The following is a 23,425-nucleotide window of genomic DNA, read 5'->3' as shown; positions in this document are numbered from 1 at the left end:
ATGTAATTTATAATGTATAATGTATGTATCTTTAAAAGGAATTAGTTCATTGCTATAAATCCAAGTAGCCCTCTCCATACATGCACACATACGCGCGCGCGCGCGCGCGCACACACGCACACACACACACACACACACACACACACAGGTCTACCACAAAGCACCTGTCTTACTAGAGAAGGTGGCTATAACCCCGCCCATTAGGGGGTTTACGCGCACGTATAAAAGTGTATTCTAAAAGCTCTGTGGTAAAAGCGCGATTTAATTGGCTTGACGTCCCAGTATATGTAAATGAGAGCAGCTGGCCCCTCCCATGCACCTGATAGGGGAGTATTTACAGCTCTTTACAGCTACCCACTGCACTGTTTCCAAGAGCACAGCGCAGCACCATGACACTCCACTGGACTATGCAGTAGGGATTTCCGTCTTCACACAGTAAACTGTCGCTCACCGCTGTATTTTCCACACAAAAGTTTTCCAAAGTTTCCCATTTGTTTTCCAAGATGCCACGCTCTTTTCTGGTCAAGAAACATATAAACTCCGCTAAGAAGCCAAATTATAGTGAGCTGGAAAGCCCCACAGGTAAAGTTTTCAAAGTTCATTGATTGAATCTGCAGCTCAAGTGTAACCTTACAAACTTGTGCGAGTTGTTGTTTACATGCAGTCACGTTGATACATCGTGTTTCATTATGTTTTGATTTTTCAGAAGTTTAATTTTTACCTCGGCCAACTTTGAAATCTGTGCTTTATAGTTTTATAGAGCCTGTATGGAAGTCCTTCCATACAGGCGCAGGTTGCCATCCAGAGAAATACATGTCACTCATTTAATGTTGTTTTGTCTATTTTCAGTTTTCATTTCACCGTATATCTACAAGGGCCTTCCCCTGCCTGTCATCCCACAACCGGAGATCCTGAGCCCGGCAGCGTACAGCCCCATCACAGTATGGACTACCAGCAACTTGCCGCTGTCTCCGCTTCCCAGTGACCTATCCCCGATCTCTGGATACCCCTCATCGCTCTCCGACACCTCCTCCAAAGACCACAGCGGCTCCGAGAGCCCGAGGAGTGATGAAGATGAGCAGATGCTGCCCAAGCTGATAGACCCTCATGGAGTGGAGGCTGAGAAATTCCAATGTAGTTTGTGTAGCAAGTCCTACTCCACGTACTCTGGACTGCTGAAGCACAAACAGCTGCACTGCGACGCCCAAACGAGGAAATCCTTCAGTTGCAAATACTGCGAAAAGGAGTATGTTAGCCTTGGAGCGCTCAAAATGCACATCAGGACTCACACCTTGCCCTGTGTTTGTAAAATATGCGGCAAAGCTTTCTCCAGACCGTGGCTGCTTCAAGGACACATCAGGACGCACACCGGTGAGTGAACCAGAAGGAAAGGCCTCCTGGGTGAAGGGGCAAGGCAACAGAGTTGTTGTTGGCTTTTTCAATTACAGCCTCTTCTATTCAACCTGTCACATTATTTTCTAACCTTTACACCCATCTTATTCAATTATACAATGCATTCTGTTGCACTGCTTACAGCAATTGTTCAGTTGTCTATCTCTGTCAGTTGGCTGCATATAGCCAACTTGAGAAAAAAAAAAGTGAGGATTTCACACGCACAACATTATTTCCCAAAGACAAACTATTGGTGTTGTGTTAAGAATAGAATAACAGATTGGAATAACATTTTTTTTTTCTTTTCCTTTTAACAAATGTCATGCATGACATTCAACACAGTGTTTTTCCTTGCCACAGTGTAGTGCAACCGGCCAACAACATTAGGCCAGGATGTTTAAGTAACATCATTTGGATTCGGAGTAAATGCTGCACACTATTGTCATGTCTGTGTATATCTGTGTATGATCACTGACCATGTCCTTTTCTCTCTTTGACAGGAGAGAAGCCATTTTCCTGCCCCCACTGCAACAGGGCTTTCGCGGACAGGTCCAACCTCAGGGCTCACCTACAGACCCATTCGGATGTGAAAAAATACCAATGCAAGAACTGTTCCAAAACCTTCTCCAGAATGTCTCTTCTGCACAAGCATGAGGAATCTGGTTGTTGTGTAGCACATTGAACTGGGATGCTGTTCCACCAGAAACCGGCCCAGGAGAACTGTCAGGGAATCACATTGAGGGTTTGTTCCAAATATGCAGACTTTTCTATGACTGATGATCTATTCCATTTCAGAGTATAAATAGCTCTGCCATGTGCTTCTCGTTTCAAGCAGTGTTTCCACGATTGCAATCAGTGTTGAGCTTTGTCATGCCATGTACTCACCTACCTGTGCTATTCATGCACTTTTTGCATGTTTAGAAATGTTTTATACGCATTCACAATGTTATCTTTTAATGTTTGTACCAATGTCTCTCAATGGCTGTGTCTTGGTTATAATGGAATCCTCTCAACTTTTTATATGAACCCCACACACACGACAGTAAAAAGATAAACACCGTGGGATATTGAAGCCATTGTTACTTAGGGAACAAGTGCAAACTTATTTTTAGGGTGAAATTATTATAACTTTTGCACAGTCGTTAGTCAGAAACTATTTGCCAGCACTCAAAATAGCAATGCAGTTTTTCAAGTGCCTCAGTTTTACTTGGCAATTATGTATTTTTAAACAGTTTGCTTTTATATTTTTATATATTGAATGTAAGTGTGACTGAGATGATTGTATATTAACAGTGAAAACTGTGATGCTGAATGAATGATTTTGATATTTTCATATTTTCATGATGCTTTGAAAAATAAAGTTTCATGACATTTTGTATAATTCTGGAATTTGTAAATTGCTTTCTCTGCGAAGCCTTTAGCCTCTTTGTTTGATGTCAGAGCAGCTCTTTCAGATTCAGAGAGATTCATTACTGTCACATAATTCAATGAATAATTTTCACAAAACCAAAAGATACTGAATCCAGCTAGAACTGTCTCATGTTATGGAGATGTAGAAATGAGGAGTAAGATGACTCAGCTCTGAATCAAGACTGAACCTGTTCCCTGTGAACCTGTCCAGACATCAAACAACCTTGAAATTTAACACATACTAGCTATATTGATCTGCACTCACTTGTTATACTCTTTGAGGACCCATGGCCCTTTCTTTACCCGAGTAAGTGTAACTTTTCAATGCAAGAACTAATTTCTTGTAGAAAGGTATCTATTGCAATCCTAACCAAATTGACAGAATCTCTTAAATACCCAACTGTTAACACGGTTATCAAACCAGTTAAAACTAACTTGAAACAAATGTGTTTTTTTATTTCACTACTCAATCAGCAATCACTGCTAGGGCACAGATTCTAGTATGTTTTCACAAAAATCTCAAATTTGCATTTGCTTTGACAACCTCCTTGAATTCTGGGATGTTTGCCACCGAGGATTAAATAGACTTCCTCGGGCTACATTCTGTTGTCTTTTACCATATGTTGTCTACTTGCAGCACATAGAAAGAACACAAAAAGTGCAATCCCTTAAGGGATACAGTCAAAGTTGAACTCTTTCTAACAAACCCTGAGTGTGTTCCCCCGTTTGCCCTAATGCCCAAAAGCTGCTGACCTGAAAGATGTGATCTGACAAATAGACACTTGTTTTGCTCGCCGTGAGGGGCTGAACTCCCCGGTAGGTAGATCCTCCTCGCTGTGAGTCATCGTCAAACTATTCCAGGTGCTCTCCGCCGCTCTCTGGATTGGCCCAGGTGGCTCCAGGCTCTTCAACCTTGCTGAAAAGCAGGTGCAGCCACCAGCGCCGACACAAACCACAGCTACAGGTCCATACTGTAGGAACCTCAACCGTGATTTAATGTGAAAACATTACAAGCAGCAGGTCCTATTATTCAGATCCTTTACCTCATAAAAGGCAAGTGCCATCAAGGGGGCACTCTGAATTGCTGCACTGGTGTGGTAGCAGCGTTGTTTTTCTCACCATTCTTCAGGGAAGCTAAAATACCTTTCAGTGCATAGACAAGACCTTATTATCCTAGTTAAAAACAATAATTAATTTATGCACAATAATAATAATACTAATTAGCCTTATGATCTTGTAAGATTCTCCTTTTACAACAACAATTAACTAGCTGGCTGATTTCTCAGATAACAACAACACGTTAAATGCTTTTCACTCTAACATGAATATTTGATTTAGCAGTTGTGGTGGGAGTGGGAGGAGAGGGGGAGGTGGAGAAGTAGGGGCTCATTTGTTTTGAAGCATTTGCTATTATAGGATGTGTAAGATCAAATATTTGTTAGGGGTGGAAACTGTTAATAGTCACGCTGTTGTGCATAATTTGGCAAATCTGCAGTGTCCAAATGCAGGTATTCACTGGCTGTTTTGCAAATCAGGTAAAAAAGATCTCTGCACTGTAATATTATGAGGATAAGGTTTAATTTGTTTCATTCATTCCCAAGAGTCAACATTAAAATATTTGAAGGCTAACTTAAGTCATTTCTAATATTCAGTACAAATAAAACAAGCTATTTCACCATAATAAGTTCAGTTTAATTGATTTTTCCCGTTGAATGATGTTAATAAATCCTGAATTCATTCCATTTTTATTATACCATGTGTAGCGCATCACATGTGAAATGAACGCCTGACTTGACACAGATAAAGCACCTGGGGCTACATAAAATTTCCGAGCGGCCCCAGAGAACACTGGGTTAGATGTGAAGCAGGGCACATCTTTCAGGAAACCCGCTGACTTTATGGTGAATGGGGGAGTATGATTCCTTTATGACCATCAAGTGGAACAAATAAAGTTAAGGGCGTCCTCTGAGGCTTGATTGTCCTAGCCAGAGCGTGATCCGCAGCCCTCCTCTCTAACCCCGCCGCATCAGAAAGGAGATGATTGTGTATTCCCCTTTACTCCAACCGCCTGGAGGAATGTTTGCCTGTTTATTGAGCTCCCGCATCTTGTTAAAGACTATTCTCTTTCATTTCCGTTGTCTCCTCAAGTGACTGGGTAGCTATTTAGAATGGTGCTGCTTTTCAGCTGGAGGTGCATATTCTCCAGATAATACTGTTTGCCTCTAATTGTGTAGCGTCCGTCACACTGAGGCTCTATTTGTTGTTGAATTGAATTCATGCACATCTAGCAAAGCATAATTTAAGCGCTTGGGTGGATGAATTCTTTTGAAGTTTTGCTGTGTGTTATGTTTTCATGTGTTTATCTCATTAAAGTAAAAAGGTTAATGTATGGGGCACAAACAGTTCTTTAATGGCTAAAGTCGCCTCAACGTTCAAGCAAGAAAAAAGGAGATGACGGCCAATTTAATGTGTGGCAGAATATAGGCATTTACAGAGAGATGGTAGCTGACCCTCCATGTGGGTCAGGAATAATTTGGTCGGCGTGTCATTATGAGCGCTACAGAGAAGAGTCAAGCCGAGACAGACGAGGCTGTGTTGTCTTAATCAATAGCTCTGTGGTCTTTTCTTGTTGCCTTCTTCTCGAGCAAAAGTCAGCTGTCAAAGGATCCTGTGATCATACTTACTTGATTGTATTTCCTCCTTAATGTGCAACTCACAAACCTCATGACCGCAGAAGTAAAGGATCATCTCTGTAAACAACATGGCCTTTTGTAGCCACAGATTATTTGAAGGCTCGAGACATGTCCTCATCAAGACATGGTTTCCATTATAATGATGGTAATCATTATGGTTAACCTGTGAACATCGTGCTTTGTATTTAAAGTGTATATTAAACTGATGCTGCGTTAATGATCAACTACATCTGCATATATTCTTTTTGTACTTATGACCAATTATACCTCATTGGGGCAGTTTGAACCTCACAGGCATCTTATATCATTATGTTAAGCCTTCCCAGCTTGAGTTCAACATAACCCTCTAAACTGTCCAATCAGTTTTTCATAATTAAATTAATACTTAGTTCAGCCTCAAAATGCAGAACAGCTGATAAATACAGCTGCAATTAGAGATACTCTGTGTTATGCAGGTGTGGAAACTATAACAAGGTGAACAGTGTGACCGCATGGTTTGTTACAGACGTCACAGATGTCAGTTCATTTGGATTTTATCTCCTCGAGCACGCAGCTCCCTAGAGTCAAATCTCACAGGAGATGGAGACCATTCAGGAGAAAAATGCGTTCGCAGGTTTATCTCCCTTTGCATTTTGTGACAAGGTGGTGCTGGAGTGCCATCGGTATTATCAAATGAATTTCTGATTGGGACGATTGACTGGGTGTCAATTTCACAAGGTGGTGCTGGAAATTCACAGGGTGTTCCGGCACTACTGTTACACTACATGGGGAGAGCCTTCTTTTAATAATGATAATGGCCTTCTTTTAAGGAGGAGAGATTGCTCAATTTTAATCCTTTTAGACCTGAGTGCTGCCTTCGACACCGTTGATCATCCAATTTTAATTGAACGCCCCGAGCAGTGCGTGGGCATCACCGGCCCTGCTCTCGACTGGCTCATCTCCTTCCTCTCTAATAGAAACTTCTCTGTCACCACTGGCAACTCATCATCCTCTTCAGGAAACATCATATGCGGGATGCTGCAAGGCTCAATTCTTGGTCCAATCCTTTTTTTTTTCACCGTACATGCTTCCCCCCTTGGCCTTATAATCTGTAAGCACAATGTTCATTTTCACTGCTACGCCAATGATACCGAGCAATAACTCCTGTTTTACCCCGACGATCCAAACAACCTCGACACTCTAAACAAGTGCTGAAGGTCTCAGAACTTTTTACAACTTAATCACATCAAATCTGAAACAATTTTATTTGATCCTTCCATCTCCAGAGGCATAATTCAGAATAAACTAAGAAGTCTGTCTGCAAGCATTAAACCGATGGGCAGAAACTTGCGGCTGGTTTTTGACAGCGATCATTCAATTATTGCTTATTTTTATTCCATATGTTGTGCTATTTCTTATGTTTTTATATGAAGCAATTTGTAACTCTGTTTTTAGATAAGCGCTATAGAATAAGAAAAAGAATAACAATGAGATGTACTGAGATGTATTGAAATTCCTGTCATAAGCTACTTCAATATACACATGCATGCAAATGTGGATCTGGCAATCTGGACTGCTCTATACGATCTCATTTGCAATTAGATTAGCATCTAAATTGACATTTAGGCGCCAAAAATTACAAATAGGCTCCAAAAATTACACATTAATCAATACAATACATTTTTGCTTTGCCACGAATGAACAAAATGATTCAAGATTCATCCTTCTTGCTAAACAAACTCTGTATATCACTGTTTCCTCAGTTTTGCTTCACTTAATCACGTCTGTAGGGGTATTTCATGTAATATTCATGATAAGAAGACTTTTTGGATGGTAATTTTCAGCATTGGTGTTTTCAAAATATAAAATGTTCATATTTTCCTCATTTATTAAAACATCAACACAAAACTTGATGTGCTTCTTTTGGGTAAAGTTTTTGACAGCCATCACAAGTTACAAGTGAATTGATCCCACTGGAGTTGCCCACGTACTGTCTTGCTCAAACAATTGCTCAATACTTGTCATTTTCCATGACCTAATTATATGCATTTCTTCTGTCATGACAAATTGTTAAAAGCTTACCAATCCATGACTGAGTTATGAGGGGAAAGCTATGAAATAGGAGAGAAATAGCAGTGAAACAGCCCACAATATCTTCATACAGACAAGCTGCGAAACCTCTAATTATGCTGAGTTGTTAAACATTCACTTTAATTACAGCACACTTGGGTGTTTGTCCTCTGGGATCGTTCAAGGGAACTCCATCTAGCATATGTGCTATAGGCAAGGCAACAGCACTTTATCCTCATACTGGATCTGCAGTTTTGGAACCGATCATTTAACACACACTATTTCACAATCAATTCCGCCCTTTACAGAGGAGCGGTGAGTAGACCTAAGCCAATTCAGGACTCCGATGGCATATTTACCAGCTGTTGGGCCTATCACAACTGTGGCTGCACTGACTCGCATCCAAAGTGGGAGGAGAAATTGCAAAAGAGAATGTACAGACCTCTAAAGAGACTAATATATGTGATGAAAAAAAGGATTTGTATTCTAATCGTACAGCTGTGTCATAAAATATTTACTCAAATTAATATTCTCACTGTGTTTACTTCTTGTAGCAGACACTGAACGTACAAAATTTAAGGGACACTTTCTCTTCTCATGTACAAGTTTCAAGTACACTGATGGGGTGAATCCAGGTAAAAGCCATTATCCCTTATTGATTTCCCCAAATCTATAGCAATCTCAAGGGAGGAGAAGAGAAGCAGGCGAGGCAGAGAAGGATTTTTAAGCTTTGAGACATCCCTGATTAGGATTGAGCCAAAGAGGCTGCAGCTCAATATCAGGAACATGTCCCTCATATTTTGTACAGCCAGTGTGTATAATTTTGATCACAGAATATCTTTTTGAAAGCGCTCTGACCAGTGACAGCGGTGCATAGTGGTGTATATGAGAGTGTGAGGCTATCCCTGGGAGGCCAGCAGACCGAGCCAGTGACCTAATTATGATGAATCAGGGCTGGGAAGAGCTGTCTGGCCACCAGCCGTTCCTAAGTGGTTTTACACTCCACAGCAACAGCATGAACAGCCTCAACAAAACAGCAAAACATATCAGCGATGCACCCAGCACCTCTCTGAGTCACCTATAACACTGTCTACTACACTGTATGTGCTAAAAAAAATAAAGTGAAAGGACTATTTGGAGGTTTTAAAATGCAGCCTTTTAGATTTTGAGTGATTGTTTACTCGTGAAGTGAAATTTTGAATGATAGAATTCCTTCATGGCTCCAGGCTTCGAGGCTTTTTTAGTCTGAAAAAGTAACTGGATCAAAACTGTGTGAGCGTCTCGTAGGAATATGCCGATGCCTGGCAAGTCCCAGGTACCGACATCAAAGAGCAGCTGTTCAGGGACACACATATTACTGCATGACCTCTCTTAACTTATGGGTAAATAGTGAAACAGAATACTCCGGGGGCTTGAGAATGGCCCGCCCTATAGTGCGGCATGACATGGGGGCCTCTGAATGGTATTAGGTGCCATCCACATCACATTAGGGCTTGAATATGCCGATTCTTTTATTTTTTTGAATGGACTTCTTTGCCCAAAACCTTGTCACACTATGACATCACCAACACACCGTCTGAAATCCAGCCAGACATATTCTGCGCAGGACCTGTGGCAGGCTATCTCTGGAGATGCTTTGGATTTTTCCCCTTCTGTCTTGTGGTTATCTGAGAATCAGTGGAGGGAAAAGGTGAGTATGGAGCGCAAACAAAAGGTGCTTGAATAAACTAGCTCCCGGCCACATTATTCAGACTCTGGGTATTGTACTCAGCCGACAAGCCCCAACAGGACATGAACCTCCGGAGGAGCTTCTCTGGGGATTGGTAGGACTCCTGTGCTCAACAAGGATCTCATGGGAATGTAGAAATCTGTGTCTTTACTGCTGCATAGTGCTGCATGCCCAAGGGAGGAAGTAACAAATCACAACTTTTCTTGTTAATGCTAATGAGTATTGTGTGCTTCTACATTTTTGAGTATTTTCTGAGGTCACTAATTTAACTTTTACTTGTTTTGACTCAAGTACTTTTAAATTACATTCATTACAGAATGCAAATTTGTTTGTTTAATCTGCATCAAATCTGCACAATCATTTTCGAGTTAATGTTAGGCTAAACTACAACATCCAGTGCTCAATGATCCATGATCCATGATGATCCACAGTGTTACTGGTTTGTGTTTGCCTGGTTCTTGTGTAACTATAGTTCACTAGCCTTTGCGAGCTATTTGGATAGCTAAAGGGAAGGAAAACATCAATGTGGTGGCATCAATGGGGATGGGCATTTTCATTTTTTTTTCTTTTTATCACAGATCAATAACAGTTCAGACCTCAAGCATCACTGAGCTTAAGTCTATGCGTGCATCCAATTCTGCCAGTTCCAACCCTGGATACGCAACCTCCTGCAAGATGATGAATATGTAAATCAAGGCATGAGTAGAGCCATTGTCATTATATACATATCTTGTATATATATATATGTATTTTGAAATATAACTTATTTTTGAAATAACAATTTCAATGATTTCTTATAGGCAAAAATGCAAAATAGTCTAAATCATTTCAGATTTTGTAAGGTATGTTTTATTATGTTTTTACCTGGTTAGTGTCCCAGGGCCATGTTACCAATACAGTCTTTCTGTGCTGTCTTTTTTTAACAAAACCAATTTAAAGCTGCATGTATGTCCAGGTCCTGATTTTCCACCACACTGATGGAATGTTAATGCAGGTTATTTTATAGTTGTTTTATTAAAAGAACCTAGTTTGACCTCTGTCCTCTCAACTTTTACTCTGCGTACATTTTAAAGCTTTTTGAGCTACTTTTTATTTTTACTTAAGTAAAAGTAATGTTACTTCTACTTAAGTAAACTTTCAGTAAAGTAACACTAATTCCATGTGGATATGATATGTTTGGTACTCTTCCCACTCTTCTGTGCATGTCACACAGAACAATGAATCCAGTATGTTGGCACATTTCAATAGGATATGCACCATGAAATACCATCTGCATACTTAACCGAAATGGCATAAAGTCATCAGTCATGTTGAAAACTATTTCAGTTGAACCGGTGAAAACCATTGGCTTGCAACAGATTTCTCAGTTATCATTGGAATAACAGAATAGATACAGCAATGTTTATAACAGTATGCAACAAAATGGTCCAGAGTGAAGTGAAAACTCCTCTGGGATTGTCTGCTATTTTCCTGTTTTTCAAGAAGAGTCGGAAGTATTTCAGCACTCTAAGATTTCAAAGATAACCAGCCAAGTAGCTGAATACTTCTGTTCTATGGGGTAATGTGTTGCAATTACGATTCTTATAAACAGTGCATCAATATCACAATCCACCCCCTCTGAGAAACAGATTGTTTGTCTTTCCAGCTAGTAGTCACAGTCTTCACTGCCATAAATATCTTCTGTCATTGTTGCATTCCTCTGACTCCACCACAGCCTTTGAGTATTTTCAGAGATTGCCTGGTCTGCACCAATGCTTTCATTCCAGTGGACTGATCACAGGAGTCCTGATCCAGCTGTGTCATGAGCCGCAAAGAAAACCACCACTGATAAGAGATTGAGAAGACACTGACTGATGTGGGATAAGGCAAGACTTTAAAGGCAACAAGCACCATTTGGATTGTATTAGGAGATAATGCTAACGACATTCAGATTAACACTAATTTAGGCCTCTGTGATTGAAGCGGCTGTGACATGCCTTGGCTTAAGATCCCTGGAGATAGCATCGATATGAGACATGCCACTCAGTCCAGAACGGGATATCCACGAGGGCCGGTAGGAGCAGATGCGTCATCATCCCACAACAGCGCTGTTACTTGCCACAGACAGCTGGAATGTTCCACTGGGATGACAGAGGGAGTGTCCGAACACAGGAGGGCAACACAACCCCCCCCCCCCCCCCCCCCCCCCCCGGTCCCTTCTCCCCTTCCCCATCTACATGCCTCCTGGTTGAACCCCCCTCTTCCACTAATCCCCGGTCCAAGCTATCTGGTCAGCCGAGACAAATGGCAGGGGCTGGCTGGTGGCGCAGAAGCAGCAGGTGCTGTGCTGTCAAAAGGCACTTCACACCTCCGCTCTCTCACACCAGCACCGCTGTCCCCCCCCCCCCCCCCCCCCCCCCCCCCCCACGCGTCCCGGCCGTCCTCTCCGCAGGAGGGGAGGAGAGACTCTCCAGGGCCTGCTTTGTTATCAGCATGCTCCAGCTTTGAAGTGAGCTGGGCCAGAATCTGGACTGTGTTTACTTGAAGGCATCCCCCTTGTTGTGTGTCAGCCTGAGGTAATTACTGCGGAGTGAGTGGCCCTGACCGTGATGACACGGTGGGTAGGTGTGGAGGAGCAGGCAGGGCCAGGAGCACATCAGCGTCTGGAGCTGCTCTTACTCACAAGGATGTGGTGCAGACAAGGGAGATCCCATAGGGGGGCTGCTTGCATGGGCATGATTTGTTAAAAGGAGCCACAACCATGGCCAATAATGTCCTATAATTGTATTGTTATCAAGTACAACAGGCCTGTTGTGCTTTTTTCTCTCTACTTTTTTCTCTGTTTTGCCTCACTGAGAGTTGTGACACAAAGCAGTACATCTGGAACTACACTTTTCTTGTCGAGTGGCATAATTCAGAGGGACAGTTTGGTGAAATTTGCATTTCATTTTGCTTTGTTAATGTATGGAAATACATAGGCACAGAGGCGCCGCTGGGAATCTTGGGCCCCCCGACAAAAGTATGTTTCACAAATGTATAGTACAACATAATGATCTTAATTAAAACTGACACAATAAAAATCTATAATCCCTGGTATGTTACAGGGCTACTGCATTTCTGGGGGGCCCCTGGATCATTCATGGTATCCCCCACCTTATAGCGTCCTTGCATAGGTACATAGTAGAATATACAATTACATTTTCTACTCATTCTGGGTTTAAGAATATGCTACACAACCAGTGACTTGAGACAAGAAGTCAGTGTTTTGGCCACGTCTCCCATGAACCTGGTTAAATAAAGGTTATATAAAAATTTAAAATAAAAGGTATTTTATGTCAATTTTGCTGTTTGAAAGCTCATGACAAACTGATTTTGAAGTGAAATTTTGTGATGTCATTATCCCTTTAAGCTGTGAGCCATTTTTTGATATAGTATGACAGCAAGATGTCAATCATATTCAGTATCTATATATTCATAGTGAGTTTTTGCTGTCCATCAAAAATGTCCTTGTTCCACGAAAAACTTGAGAGCAAGTCCGTGGCTTTGCATTGCTAATTACATTTCAGCAGCTGTAATTCTCTTAGAGGATTCAAAAATAAAGCTCGGTTCTATCAGCTTCACTCCAAAAAAGCTGGTCACACATTGCACACTAGTGAGAGTCTGATAATGAGAGTCCCCTCCCTCTAGCCTGCTCAGTAGCCAAAACATTGCTTTTGTTTTAGCGCTGAGAATACCAATAAGCTGCAGCAATCTGACTATAAAAAAAAAAAAAGAAAAATCAAAGAATGTCAGGTCTAAATGTCATGATAGATGACACCGGTTCTGTCATAGATCATGTTGTACAATCTTCTTACTCCAGCTTCAAACACGTTGATGATGTCAGTGTTAGCATGAAGTCAAAGGTCAGATTCCACATAATTCTGCCCAGGCCATTAGGCCTTGTGAGAGCCAGCTTCCCAGATACTGGTGCATGGACCCTGTAATCTAGAATGAAAATGACGCTGGAGATTACTGCATTGCAAAAGGCCAGATATCCCCCTCCAGGCCTGGTCCAGTTTTTAGAGATGTGTAAGCTCACAGAAAAATGAAGCTTGAGTCATGTGTACTAGCCTGTGAGGCTATTACACATTACACAATGTTATGCATTATTTGAACTTATAATAGACATATTATGAACTCCTGTGTCCCATGTGCAGACTTCTTTTTTTTGTTATTTTGCAAAAGCAGACAAACATCTAAGAAATCTAAGTATATCTAGGATAGTTATCTTGTCACTCGGCTTAGCTACAATGAATTTTGACTGTTATCCAATTTTAATAGATGTTCTCACTTGAGAAAGAATAATTGCTTGTCTAGTTTGGACAGCATGGGAGTGCACAAGTGATTCTAATTTGAGAAAAAAAAAGCTAATCAATTGTCTTTAATGAGAAAAAAAAAGCTTTCATTTTGAAATCGGCAACACGAATTCCAGCACAGTCCAAGGTGATGAACCACATAAAGCAGAGATTGTTAAAGTGACAGTGAAAGCTGTTTCAAAGCCAGTACACACAGATTAGGGAGGATCTACAAAGTCTATCACAATCTGATAAGACTCCTGGTGTTTTCATTGGTGAGTGTCTCTGCTTTTATCTTCTACAACTGCTGAGCTTCCCTTATCATGTGCAGCACAGTCTGGAATTCCAACCTCTGATAATTGTCTCATCATCTTTGGTTACCCAAGCAAAGAGTTAAACCAACATGGGCTATAAAATATTTAACAAGCAAAGCAATGCAGCGCAGCACACTACCTGTAAGTCACCGGAGTTGCTCTGAGTGCTGCTGACTGGAGCGAATTTGATAAAGCACCGCTGTAAAAAATGTTTTTGGGCTTCATTAAGATTTATTTTTCATGTCTCACTGTAAAGCAAGCCCACTGACATGAGGCTTTAAGGAATACAACTTTGGAGTGAGGTAAATCTCCTCTGCCTTGATGCCAAGAGAAAGCAGAGGCAATAGTTGACCTTGTCCTTCTTTGCTGTTGGTCTGTGGGTTTGGGCCAGGGACAGGAACTCCCTGTACAGACACTGTGTCTGCGATTGCTGAAACTACTCCACAGTAGAACGCTTTGTTCACTGCCACCAAGGAAAACCTAGACAACAAAAACACACACATTCTGGAAAAATGAACATTTGAGAAGGGTCGTTTCTCCCCAAAAGCACCGCTTGGGTTTCAGTGGTAAATAATATTCCCTTCAGAAAAAAAGAAATCATGGAGTTTTACAAATATGCCTCAAGATAATATGAGACCTGTTGTTATCAAACCATTAATCTAAATTCACTAGTAGTGAAAAGTTACGATGTCTTGCATAAAAAAGACCACATAACCACATCGTGGCCCAACACTTAAGTTGTTTAACTATGGGGGGCGGCTACGGCTGGGGGGGAAACCACATGAAGTTCATAATTCTCAGAAAATTAAACGGTTTGGAGGTCATATGATCGGTTATATCAGTTACACAAATCTTAACATTCACCAGCCAAAGAAACAACCTAACAAGATTATTTTTAGTTGTAAATCAGATAGAAGTTGTGAAAAACAACCTTGTGCACTGCCTTCACATCACATTTTATGTTAAATTATTATAAAGCTAATTATTATACTATATAAGTAAGTAAGTAAGTAATTAAGTAAAACTTTATTTGTATAGCACCTTTCAGGACAAGTGTCACAAAGTGCTTCACAAGTTAAAACATAAAAGACATACACAGACATACACATAATAGGTATAAATAAAATATCAAATACTGGCATCTTAGCAATTATCTTTACATATGATTTGTGGACATACAGTTTGTTTTTTTCCACAAGTGAAATGGGACTGTTCCAGTTTACACTGCTGTAACAACTCAATCTCAAACCTTGTTACACCATATTTAAATATGAGCTGTTTTGTAATGACATGCTAATGCAAACTTGATGCTACAGAAACAATGTTGTTATGCAGCTAAAGAACAACTTCCAATAAAACTGACCAAATATCACTAGCAAATAGTGTCAGTTCAATCAAGGTGCCCCCAAAACTGATGGGTTATCCAATTATGTGCGTTGATGCATTTCCTGTGAAGCTGGAACATTGCTCATGACCTTTTCTTGATAGAAATGAATTTTTCTCTCCCTCAGGCTAAACAAAATCTCACAGTACTCCACCCTTTCGCCATGAGTGAGTCATACTGGGATAGTCAAACAAGCCCACACGATGAATCTACAGACATTACACCAAGAGAAGAGCTGTTTAGAAATCAGCCACCGTGTTCGGCGATGTGTCACACGCACCGGCTCTGTATTGGCACGTCCCGGGCTTTTGGATAGGCGTCGTCCGGGGCCGGCTAGTGCGCCTTGGAGTCGTTTGCCGCTCTTTGCTGCGTGTCTCAGAGCAGGTTATCTCTCCCTGCAGCAAGCCGCCACGCGCCTATTGCACCTGATTGTCTCATCGGCACATTCCAGGCGAGAGGGCCCGACAAGCCAGGACAGAGCGCCCAGACAGTGATACACTTGTTCAGCAGCCGCAGGTGTAGCTGCCCTCTTTTCTCTGCTCTCCCAGAGGTACAGGGCGTCATGGAGGAGCAATGGTAATCTCAGGGAAGGCAGAGAGAAATCAATGACAAATGACTTTGCTTTTTCACAGAGCGCGGTAGAAAAGAACAACCAATTTTTTTTTTTTGTCATGTTTATGACCCATATTCCTGTCCATCATTCAAGATAGACTCAAGAGTGAAAAATACAATAAAATAATACATTGAGTGGTAAAACAAAACACTGTGCAAGCAAAGGCGGCCTGTGCAATTCATTATAAAAGGGAATTTTCGATGTACACGGTATTCAGTCTCTCAGTTGGGCCAAACACTGTAACTGTATTCAACCCCATATAATACTGCCTACAGTACACAGTAGACTGTAAATGTAGGACTTTATATGAACTACTTTGGAAAATACACTTCAGCCATTGCCTGAATAATAAGGATTTAATTCCAGCAGCGTCCTCTGAAGTAGAATAATGCTCTCATGCTCTAAATACATATCTTCCAGGCATTAATAACTCCTTTTTGTCCACTGAGACTACATACAGTCATACATGTACCTTCTAAATTTATGCCCCAGTGGGTCTTTTTCGCTCCCAGTGCGGGGCGATCAGCCATTGAAGGGAGGGAGGAAGCAGGAATTGGAGCATTTTGATGATGTAATTGGCAGCAGACTCGGAGGAAGATGGAGATAAAGGAAAAGGAATGCAAAATAATATCTGTTTGGGCATGCATCAGGGGGCTATCATGAGCAGTGAAGGATTTTGCTTTGACTTTTGTCTCACAGATTCACTGTTGCTAAAGTGTTTTCATTTGGCAGTGGTCTGAGCAAGGGAAATTTGAATTTGATTCTTCTTGCGGTTGTGCTATTGTTGAGACACAGCATCCTCTCTCCGGAAGAACCCTTTAAAAAAGTTACACTATCTCCACCTGATCGCGGCTCATACACGGCCAATTTAGAAAATGAATTGGATATGCTAATATACCAGACACACTGTGAGCCGCTTGTAAACAACATTATCAGCTCTAGTCAATTCTTGCGCTATAGCATCAGCTGGGAGGAGGATTTCAAATTCTGCAACAAAGTCCCCCAATACTGGAACCAATCCAACTGTTCTTCCAGGGCAAACAATATTCTGTCATTTGAAAGTCATGGCAAAGAACGTGACCAAAGAAGGTCAAGTAGCCACTTTTTCTTCCCTTCCTAGCGGTCTGACAATAGGGCACAGAGAACAAGAAGCCAGGCTGAGTAAGAGGATGCAGGGGGAGAGGATGCAGGCTGGGACCTGCTCCGGCATTAAGTTATGCCTTTGTAAGGCAGAGGCACTTGCCTGTGGCAGGTGCAGGTAGCAGACGTGACGCTGCCGAGGTGTTTCTATTGAGAGGTACCCAACCTGTCGAATTGTCAGGACAAGTTGGAGACTCAGTCACCACCCTGCTCAGAAAGCTAACCAGATCCGCATACTATGACTTGCACTTCTAAAGCTCGGTTAGAGGAACTGGAAAATCCCAGGGCTTGAACATAAAATTATAGGATTGTTTTGATACTTGTCATGCAGGCTAATGCGGAGAATAATACATCATAACAGCAATTACAATTCCAGAGAATGCCTCTTTTATCTTCCACCTCAGAAAAGCACTAAAACATTTAGCCACTGTAAAATGAAGTCGTATATCATTGACAGAGTTCTCAGCAGTTATAGTCAAAATTCAAAATGTTAGTTTTATGGGAGCAGACTAAGCTTAAAACTGGAGTTTAACGGGCACATAATAACCAAGGCAGCACTTAGGAAGCTGTACAGCAGTGGATTTTTCAGTCATATCTGTGGAGTGCCTGGTTGTATTTCATGTGGCAACTGGGATGATCCTTTCTGTTCATTAAGCCCCACACTTCATTCAGCCTTGAATGCCTCCTGCTCCAGTGTGTGTGAGGACAAACTGATTAAAACTCTGCCATTTCTGTGTTTATGCTGTGCAGGCACCTGTAGCTGCTGATGCAGTACTGTAAACCTCAGAGCAATGCAAGCATGCGTGTCTGGTCAAGTCAGGTGGGATTCCTGTCATCACAGCCTAAAAGTAATCATCTGCACAGAAGACTCTCCTGAGTGGGAAAGAACGAATGAAAAGGCTCAGTGTGAAGAATGCACAGAAGAATCTTGTGAAGAATACGTGACTCACTATGTGCGGCGCGCTCGCTCGATGCGTTTTCTTGTTGTAGGAGTGGTAATAGAAGGCCCCCGGCAATAATTTTTCAGGTTCACAGATGTTCCATGCAAACTTATTTTTGACACGCCGCAGAGAGTGGGCTTCCTCGGCATGGCGGTGTTTAGCCAGCACTTATCAAAAATCCCACGTCAGAAACGCTCTGCAGTTCGATCTAAAGCCGTGAAATTTAAGATCCGGAGCCTGTTTCAGCCTGTGTGTCGATGATGATGAGATGATGTGAAAGATTTGTAGCCCTCATGCTGGTTTGGAAATTCAAAGATCACATCTATACCCACCAACATGCAGTTGCAGGAATTTAAATATACCTTCTTTTTTTTCTCTAAATAACCTAGTATGCAGCATTAAATCAGCAGGAACGTTTTTGTGTGGGCATACAGCACACGTTGTATTAGGATTTTGATGTTATTCAACAGTAGAGCAAATGTAATGATACGTATTTTCAAACACAAAGTTTTGCAGCAATTATCACAGAGGGACTCCTGAAGGAATGGAGGTTTTAACAATGAGGGCAGAGTAAGCAAAACGATCTGCCTTCCTTTCTCTGTTTGCTTTGCCTGAATGAATAGCAGATCCACCAGCATGGCAGTGTCAGAATAGATTAGCGCCATGGTCCATCTCCCAGGCTTCACAAAATAAAATCCTCTTAAAAGCAGGGGATGTCACTCAATCTCCTGAGACATGTACCTGCATGGTGGACCGAGGAACTCTGACAACTGGGAAATATATCTGCACAAACAGAGGAAGTTTAAACTAAAAATGTGCTGCCAGCAAGGTATTTACCAAAGAATATATAACAGAATCGCTTATGCAATTGACCACTCTCGCCTCAAAGGGGGATTTATCTGCTCTTAAGATTTTTAGTTTGTCATTCTTAATGCAGTGTAAGAATGTATCATTGTAGAACTGCAGATAGGCATTAGCTTAAAAATATGATGACCACTAAATAATACTGTTTCACAACGTGAGAGACAGTTAGCTAACTGCTATCCGATGAGCTCTTCGAAGACGTATGTGCGGTTTTTAAGAAGACAGGTTCAACTAGCTCTTATCTTGAAGATATCTCCATGTAGCCTCTAGCTATCTGGTATTTTGTAATCATAGCCTATGGCTAAGAGGAGGCTTATTTTGAATGGCCTTGCAGAGTTTTCAATCTGTGTAACTAAGAAAACAACAGGAAGTTCCTCTGTGAAGAGCCCAAAGGCAAAGGTTAATAGTTCATTGCTTGCAAAACTACTTTATTATTGTTGTTGTAAAATAACAAGTCTAAATATTTGATGCAATTGGGAAAACTTTCAGCATTGCATGTTTCTGTGAATTTAGAAAAACGAGGCTGTGCGAGGACATACAGCTATAAGTCATATGTAATGTAATTTGACTGATTTGAGAAACCGCTTACAGTCGTTCCCATCAAAGCCTTCGTTCATGTTCCTCCGCCAGTCAGTTTGTGACAGTGAACAAATGTGAGGCTCTTCTATTTGCTGGTCCTCTCATTTTATATTGATAATGCATAGACAAGAGAGATAGAGTGGAGTGTCTTCTGAGATATCCGGAGCACGGCGACCTGACCATTGGATTACCTGTCCATGGGAAGGGGGAAACAGTGTTAGCATGTCAGCTGAAGACCTACAGCAGCGCTCGCCGTCTGTCGGAACGATCATGTCAGCGAAAGCACATGTGTACAGCAGACACTCACACACCCCATGTGCTCATGCTCAAACATGATGTACATACGCAAACACACAAGCATACATCATGACTACAGACATATATAGACTATATATAGAGATATAAGACATACATAAAACTCACACACACAAGCAATTATTCAAGTAGAAAGTGCAGACTTCATCATTGTCCATACTTTGGTTTGGAAGAAGGATGGGTCAGTAGTCCAAACATTTCACAGGAGTTGGAGAAAGGTTTTTGGGTTTTTTTCCGTGGGCTTCTAAGAAACATCAGCTGACATTTGAAGCGAGGATGTAATAGTCCACATTTTCGGTGGAGGACCCTGTGTCTCTCCACAAATCGATTGGAATCACCGTCTGTGCCATAACAACAAGAACCCTCTACCCTATTCTTTTCATCTAGTAGTCTCATTGATCAGCGGGGTTTCAGAGATAATACAGATGTGCTCATCATCCCAAGTAGAGAATCCATCCAAAGGCATCGACTCTGTGTGTGTGTGTGTGTGTGTGTGTGTGTGTGTGTGCACTCGAGCTTGTGTGTGTATGTCTCACTGTGCAGTACTATCCCAGAGAACAGTTTGACATTGAGTGGATTCTGGTCTGGTCTTGATACTACAGCTTTGCACCACCATTGAACCCCCATGTGAAGGTAGCGCTAAAGTGAAAGCTGTAGTCGTCCATCGCTGTGTCGCTTTGCCTAAATATCTTTCTGATATCGGTTCAAAACAGTTTCCAAAGCTTTTTGGAATAGGATTTTTATTTACCATTCCATAACATCATATGGTGAAAATTTCATTTTTTTTTGTTTAGGTTGACATCGAACAGCCACCTCCTGCAAGTCTGTGAGATGCTTGCTGGGATGTGTGTGTGTGTGTGTACAGTGCAGTACCGTGCTGTATTTGTACGTATGTGTGCGTGTGCATCTGTGTGTGTGAATGTGTGTGTGTGTGTGTGTGTGTGTGTGTGTGTGTGTGTGTGTGTGTGTGTGCGACAACTCTGGCATAATGATAGACTGACAGTGGGAGAGACAGCACCACCCCAAGCAAGCAGAAAAGCCCTACATTCCTGGGCTGGGAGCTGTGAATCTGAGCACAGATTGCAAGTTAAAACATGCAGCTTGCAGCCACCACTGTTTTAGTAAATACTTTTAGAGCTAGTGTTTAGGGATCATAGCTCTAGGACAAGGGTGGGATTGATTTCCCAAACAAGGATCATGTGTTGTGGTTGTCCAATTTTATTGAAGGGTGGAAATGGAATACCGGCTTCACCTGCTGAAAATGCCTCTACTGGATATTCTTAGAGTTTTAGTGATGAAAAGGAGCTGTTTGCCATCTTTTAATGTTTACCTGATATGTGTAATATAAATGTTTTTGCTCGGATAGCTTCTCCATCTAAGCGTACCATAAAATAGAACCCATAAAAGGGGAAGTGGCTCTTAATCAGTTAAGCGCTTTTGTGGATTCTATCACACTGTAATAAGAAATTATAGATGGATTGGGAGGCTCGCTCTGGCTGCAGGAAATAGATCACCACCTGCCACTCAAATCTGAAACACCTGCTTCCTCATGGGTGTCAATCGCTAGCTGGCTCACTGCGGAAAAATATTCCTAAAAAAAACCAACATACTAAGACCAGAGCCGGTGCAATATCATCCCCCAGATCTGACCTTAAACATTTAATAGCATAAATGTTCATAAGAATATTTCATACCTCCTGTATATTCCCCACTTTTCTAATATTTATCCCCTCCCTATTAGCTATGCTCTTTTTTTTCCCCGCCCTCATTCCAGCTGTCCAGGGCTGCTTGAGCTATGAGAGGAACTTTCCTTAACTCACTTCCAATATAATCAAATAGAAAATGTTCCCAATAATATTACCTACTCCCAGGCTCTACTCGGTAACCTTTTCCTCTGCCTTTTTTTTTTTTTTTAATTGAAACATTAATCACACAGACTCGCTGGTGTGACTGTGTAACATCCAATATTCACAGGCTATAAACTGGGAGACTGATGATAACAGCAGGACAGATCAGCGTCTCAGATGGTGACACAGGGACTGATCATGCCTGGAACACACAGGGAGGAGGATCCGCTCCACCTACAGGAATCCACTGGACATAACAGAGCCCGTCGCCCTGCAGCTATTGTTCCTTTAGCCCGGCATCCTCTGCTGAACCCCTTGTGACTTGACTTGACTTGATAATAAACATATTCCACTCCCTCTCTCCCTGAGCGTGTTCTCGTTTTCACTGTGCTCTCCCTCTCGCTTTTTGCCCTGCTCTGTTGCATACAACTCTGTCTCTTCACAGGTGTTCACTTGTCTAGTTTTCACATCTTCCATGTCATGTGTATTGTTAGATTAGTGTTTTTCCTCTTTTTTTTTAAGATCCATCCCTCCCCACAAAGAGGTCATTTGTCTTGTGCCAGGTCATCGCTGTAACAAATAAGAATGTGTTCCCGTATTATTCGATTTTTCATGATTTAATTTCAAATGTACTGTAGCTCAGGATAAGAATGATGTTATTTGTGATGTGATGGTTTAGTTTAATGGATATTTATTTAGTGAATTTGAAGACCAAGTGCTCACAGGCGGAACAGTCACAATGCTGGACCCTGACTGGCAGACAACACCAGCTCTTCCAATTCAAATGAGGCAAACCTACTCAGTGGAGGCTTTCCAGGGAAATGTCAGACCAACTGCTGCAAACTTGCCTGATTGGAAGGATTTTAACAATTGTTTAGTGAGAGGTGCCAATCAAGACCAAGTCCAGTTATGTTGCATTGACTGGGATTAGTCTGAAAACTGCCTGCAAAAAAAGGATGGATTTTTGAAAACCTTAAATTCAACCGCTCAAACAATATGAAATTTAATTTAATAATATTGAATTTAACATCTTTTATTATACCGTATATGTATATAAATAGAAGAAAACTTGAATTTCTACAATACAGCTCCTTTTTGGACATCTTACTACCTGGATGACTGAAATAACTCTACACACACACCTCATTTAATTGACTTTCATTAAACAAAGGTTAAACAAATGAATGGAAATGAATTGATTGATTTTGTCCCATGCGGTGTGCTATTTTTAAAGCTATTCTAAGAAACAGTCGGTGCCTAATGCAAAGTCTAATGCCTATGCACAAAGGAGTATTTAATATTTTCACCTCTGTTGATCGACTTTTTGAGCATTAATGTTAATCGCCTGCAGCCACCTAAACTGCCTCCTGGCATGACTCTGCATAGCAGAGAAGGACTTCCAGTGTGGAGGAGAGGAAAGCGGTTGCTGCACCTGATGAAATAAGGGCTTGTTGCCACCAGCTGGAGCCGAGCTGCAGTGCACCACCTGTAGGGAACACCTGGTCTCACACAGACAGGTGCGTGGTTTCCTCCTAATGAGCATGTGTTATACACACACTCTTGGACGGTCGTACAGGGATATTGTTGAAAAATGTATCAGTATTCTGAATAAATTAGCAAAGAAATTGAGGGAAATTTCTTTCTATTTTATTAAGAGCAATCTCCCCACAAATGTGCCTGTGATGCTGAAATCACAGACAATTAAATATTATTGTTAAGCCTGTCTTTACCCAAGCCTGTGTGATATTGATCATCATGGCAGTGTATTCATAGCATAATGATACCTGGCAGACTCTCCCCACATTGTTCTAGCGTGTTACTGGAAGGCAGGTGGACTGTCTG

General features: G+C 41.5%; 1 protein-coding gene across 1 annotated transcript; it reads left to right on the top strand.

Moving 5' to 3' along the window:
• The first annotated feature begins 377 nt into the window (after nt 1–377).
• Nucleotides 378–2,730, top strand: snai2 (snail family zinc finger 2). The gene is made up of 3 exons (XM_071523677.1): nt 378–582; nt 850–1,371; nt 1,893–2,730. The coding sequence occupies exons 1-3, from the start codon at nt 504–506 to the stop codon at nt 2,072–2,074; spliced, it is 783 nt and encodes a 260-aa protein (XP_071379778.1). The 5' UTR covers nt 378–503; the 3' UTR covers nt 2,075–2,730.
• Nucleotides 2,731–23,425: the final 20,695 nt, after the last annotated feature.

The sequence above is a fragment of the Centroberyx affinis genome, unplaced genomic scaffold, assembly GCF_046629955.1.
Source record: "Centroberyx affinis isolate AG114_WGS23_722 - 3 ecotype Tasmania unplaced genomic scaffold, CSIRO-AGI_Caff_v1 ptg001103l_1, whole genome shotgun sequence".
NCBI lineage: Eukaryota > Metazoa > Chordata > Actinopteri > Beryciformes > Berycidae > Centroberyx > Centroberyx affinis.
The sequence above is the reverse complement of the archived record's forward strand: the minus strand, read 5'-3'. Positions and strand labels throughout refer to the sequence as shown.

Bases quoted from the DNA above. Each gene is read 5' to 3' on its own strand.
- snai2 (XM_071523677.1), top strand. From the start codon at position 504: ATGCCACGCTCTTTTCTGGTCAAGAAACATATAAACTCCGCTAAGAAG. The intron at 583-849 runs GTAAAGTTTTCA...GTCTATTTTCAG, and splicing joins TGAGCTGGAAAGCCCCACAG to TTTTCATTTCACCGTATATC. The intron at 1,372-1,892 runs GTGAGTGAACCA...TCTCTTTGACAG, and splicing joins ACACATCAGGACGCACACCG to GAGAGAAGCCATTTTCCTGC.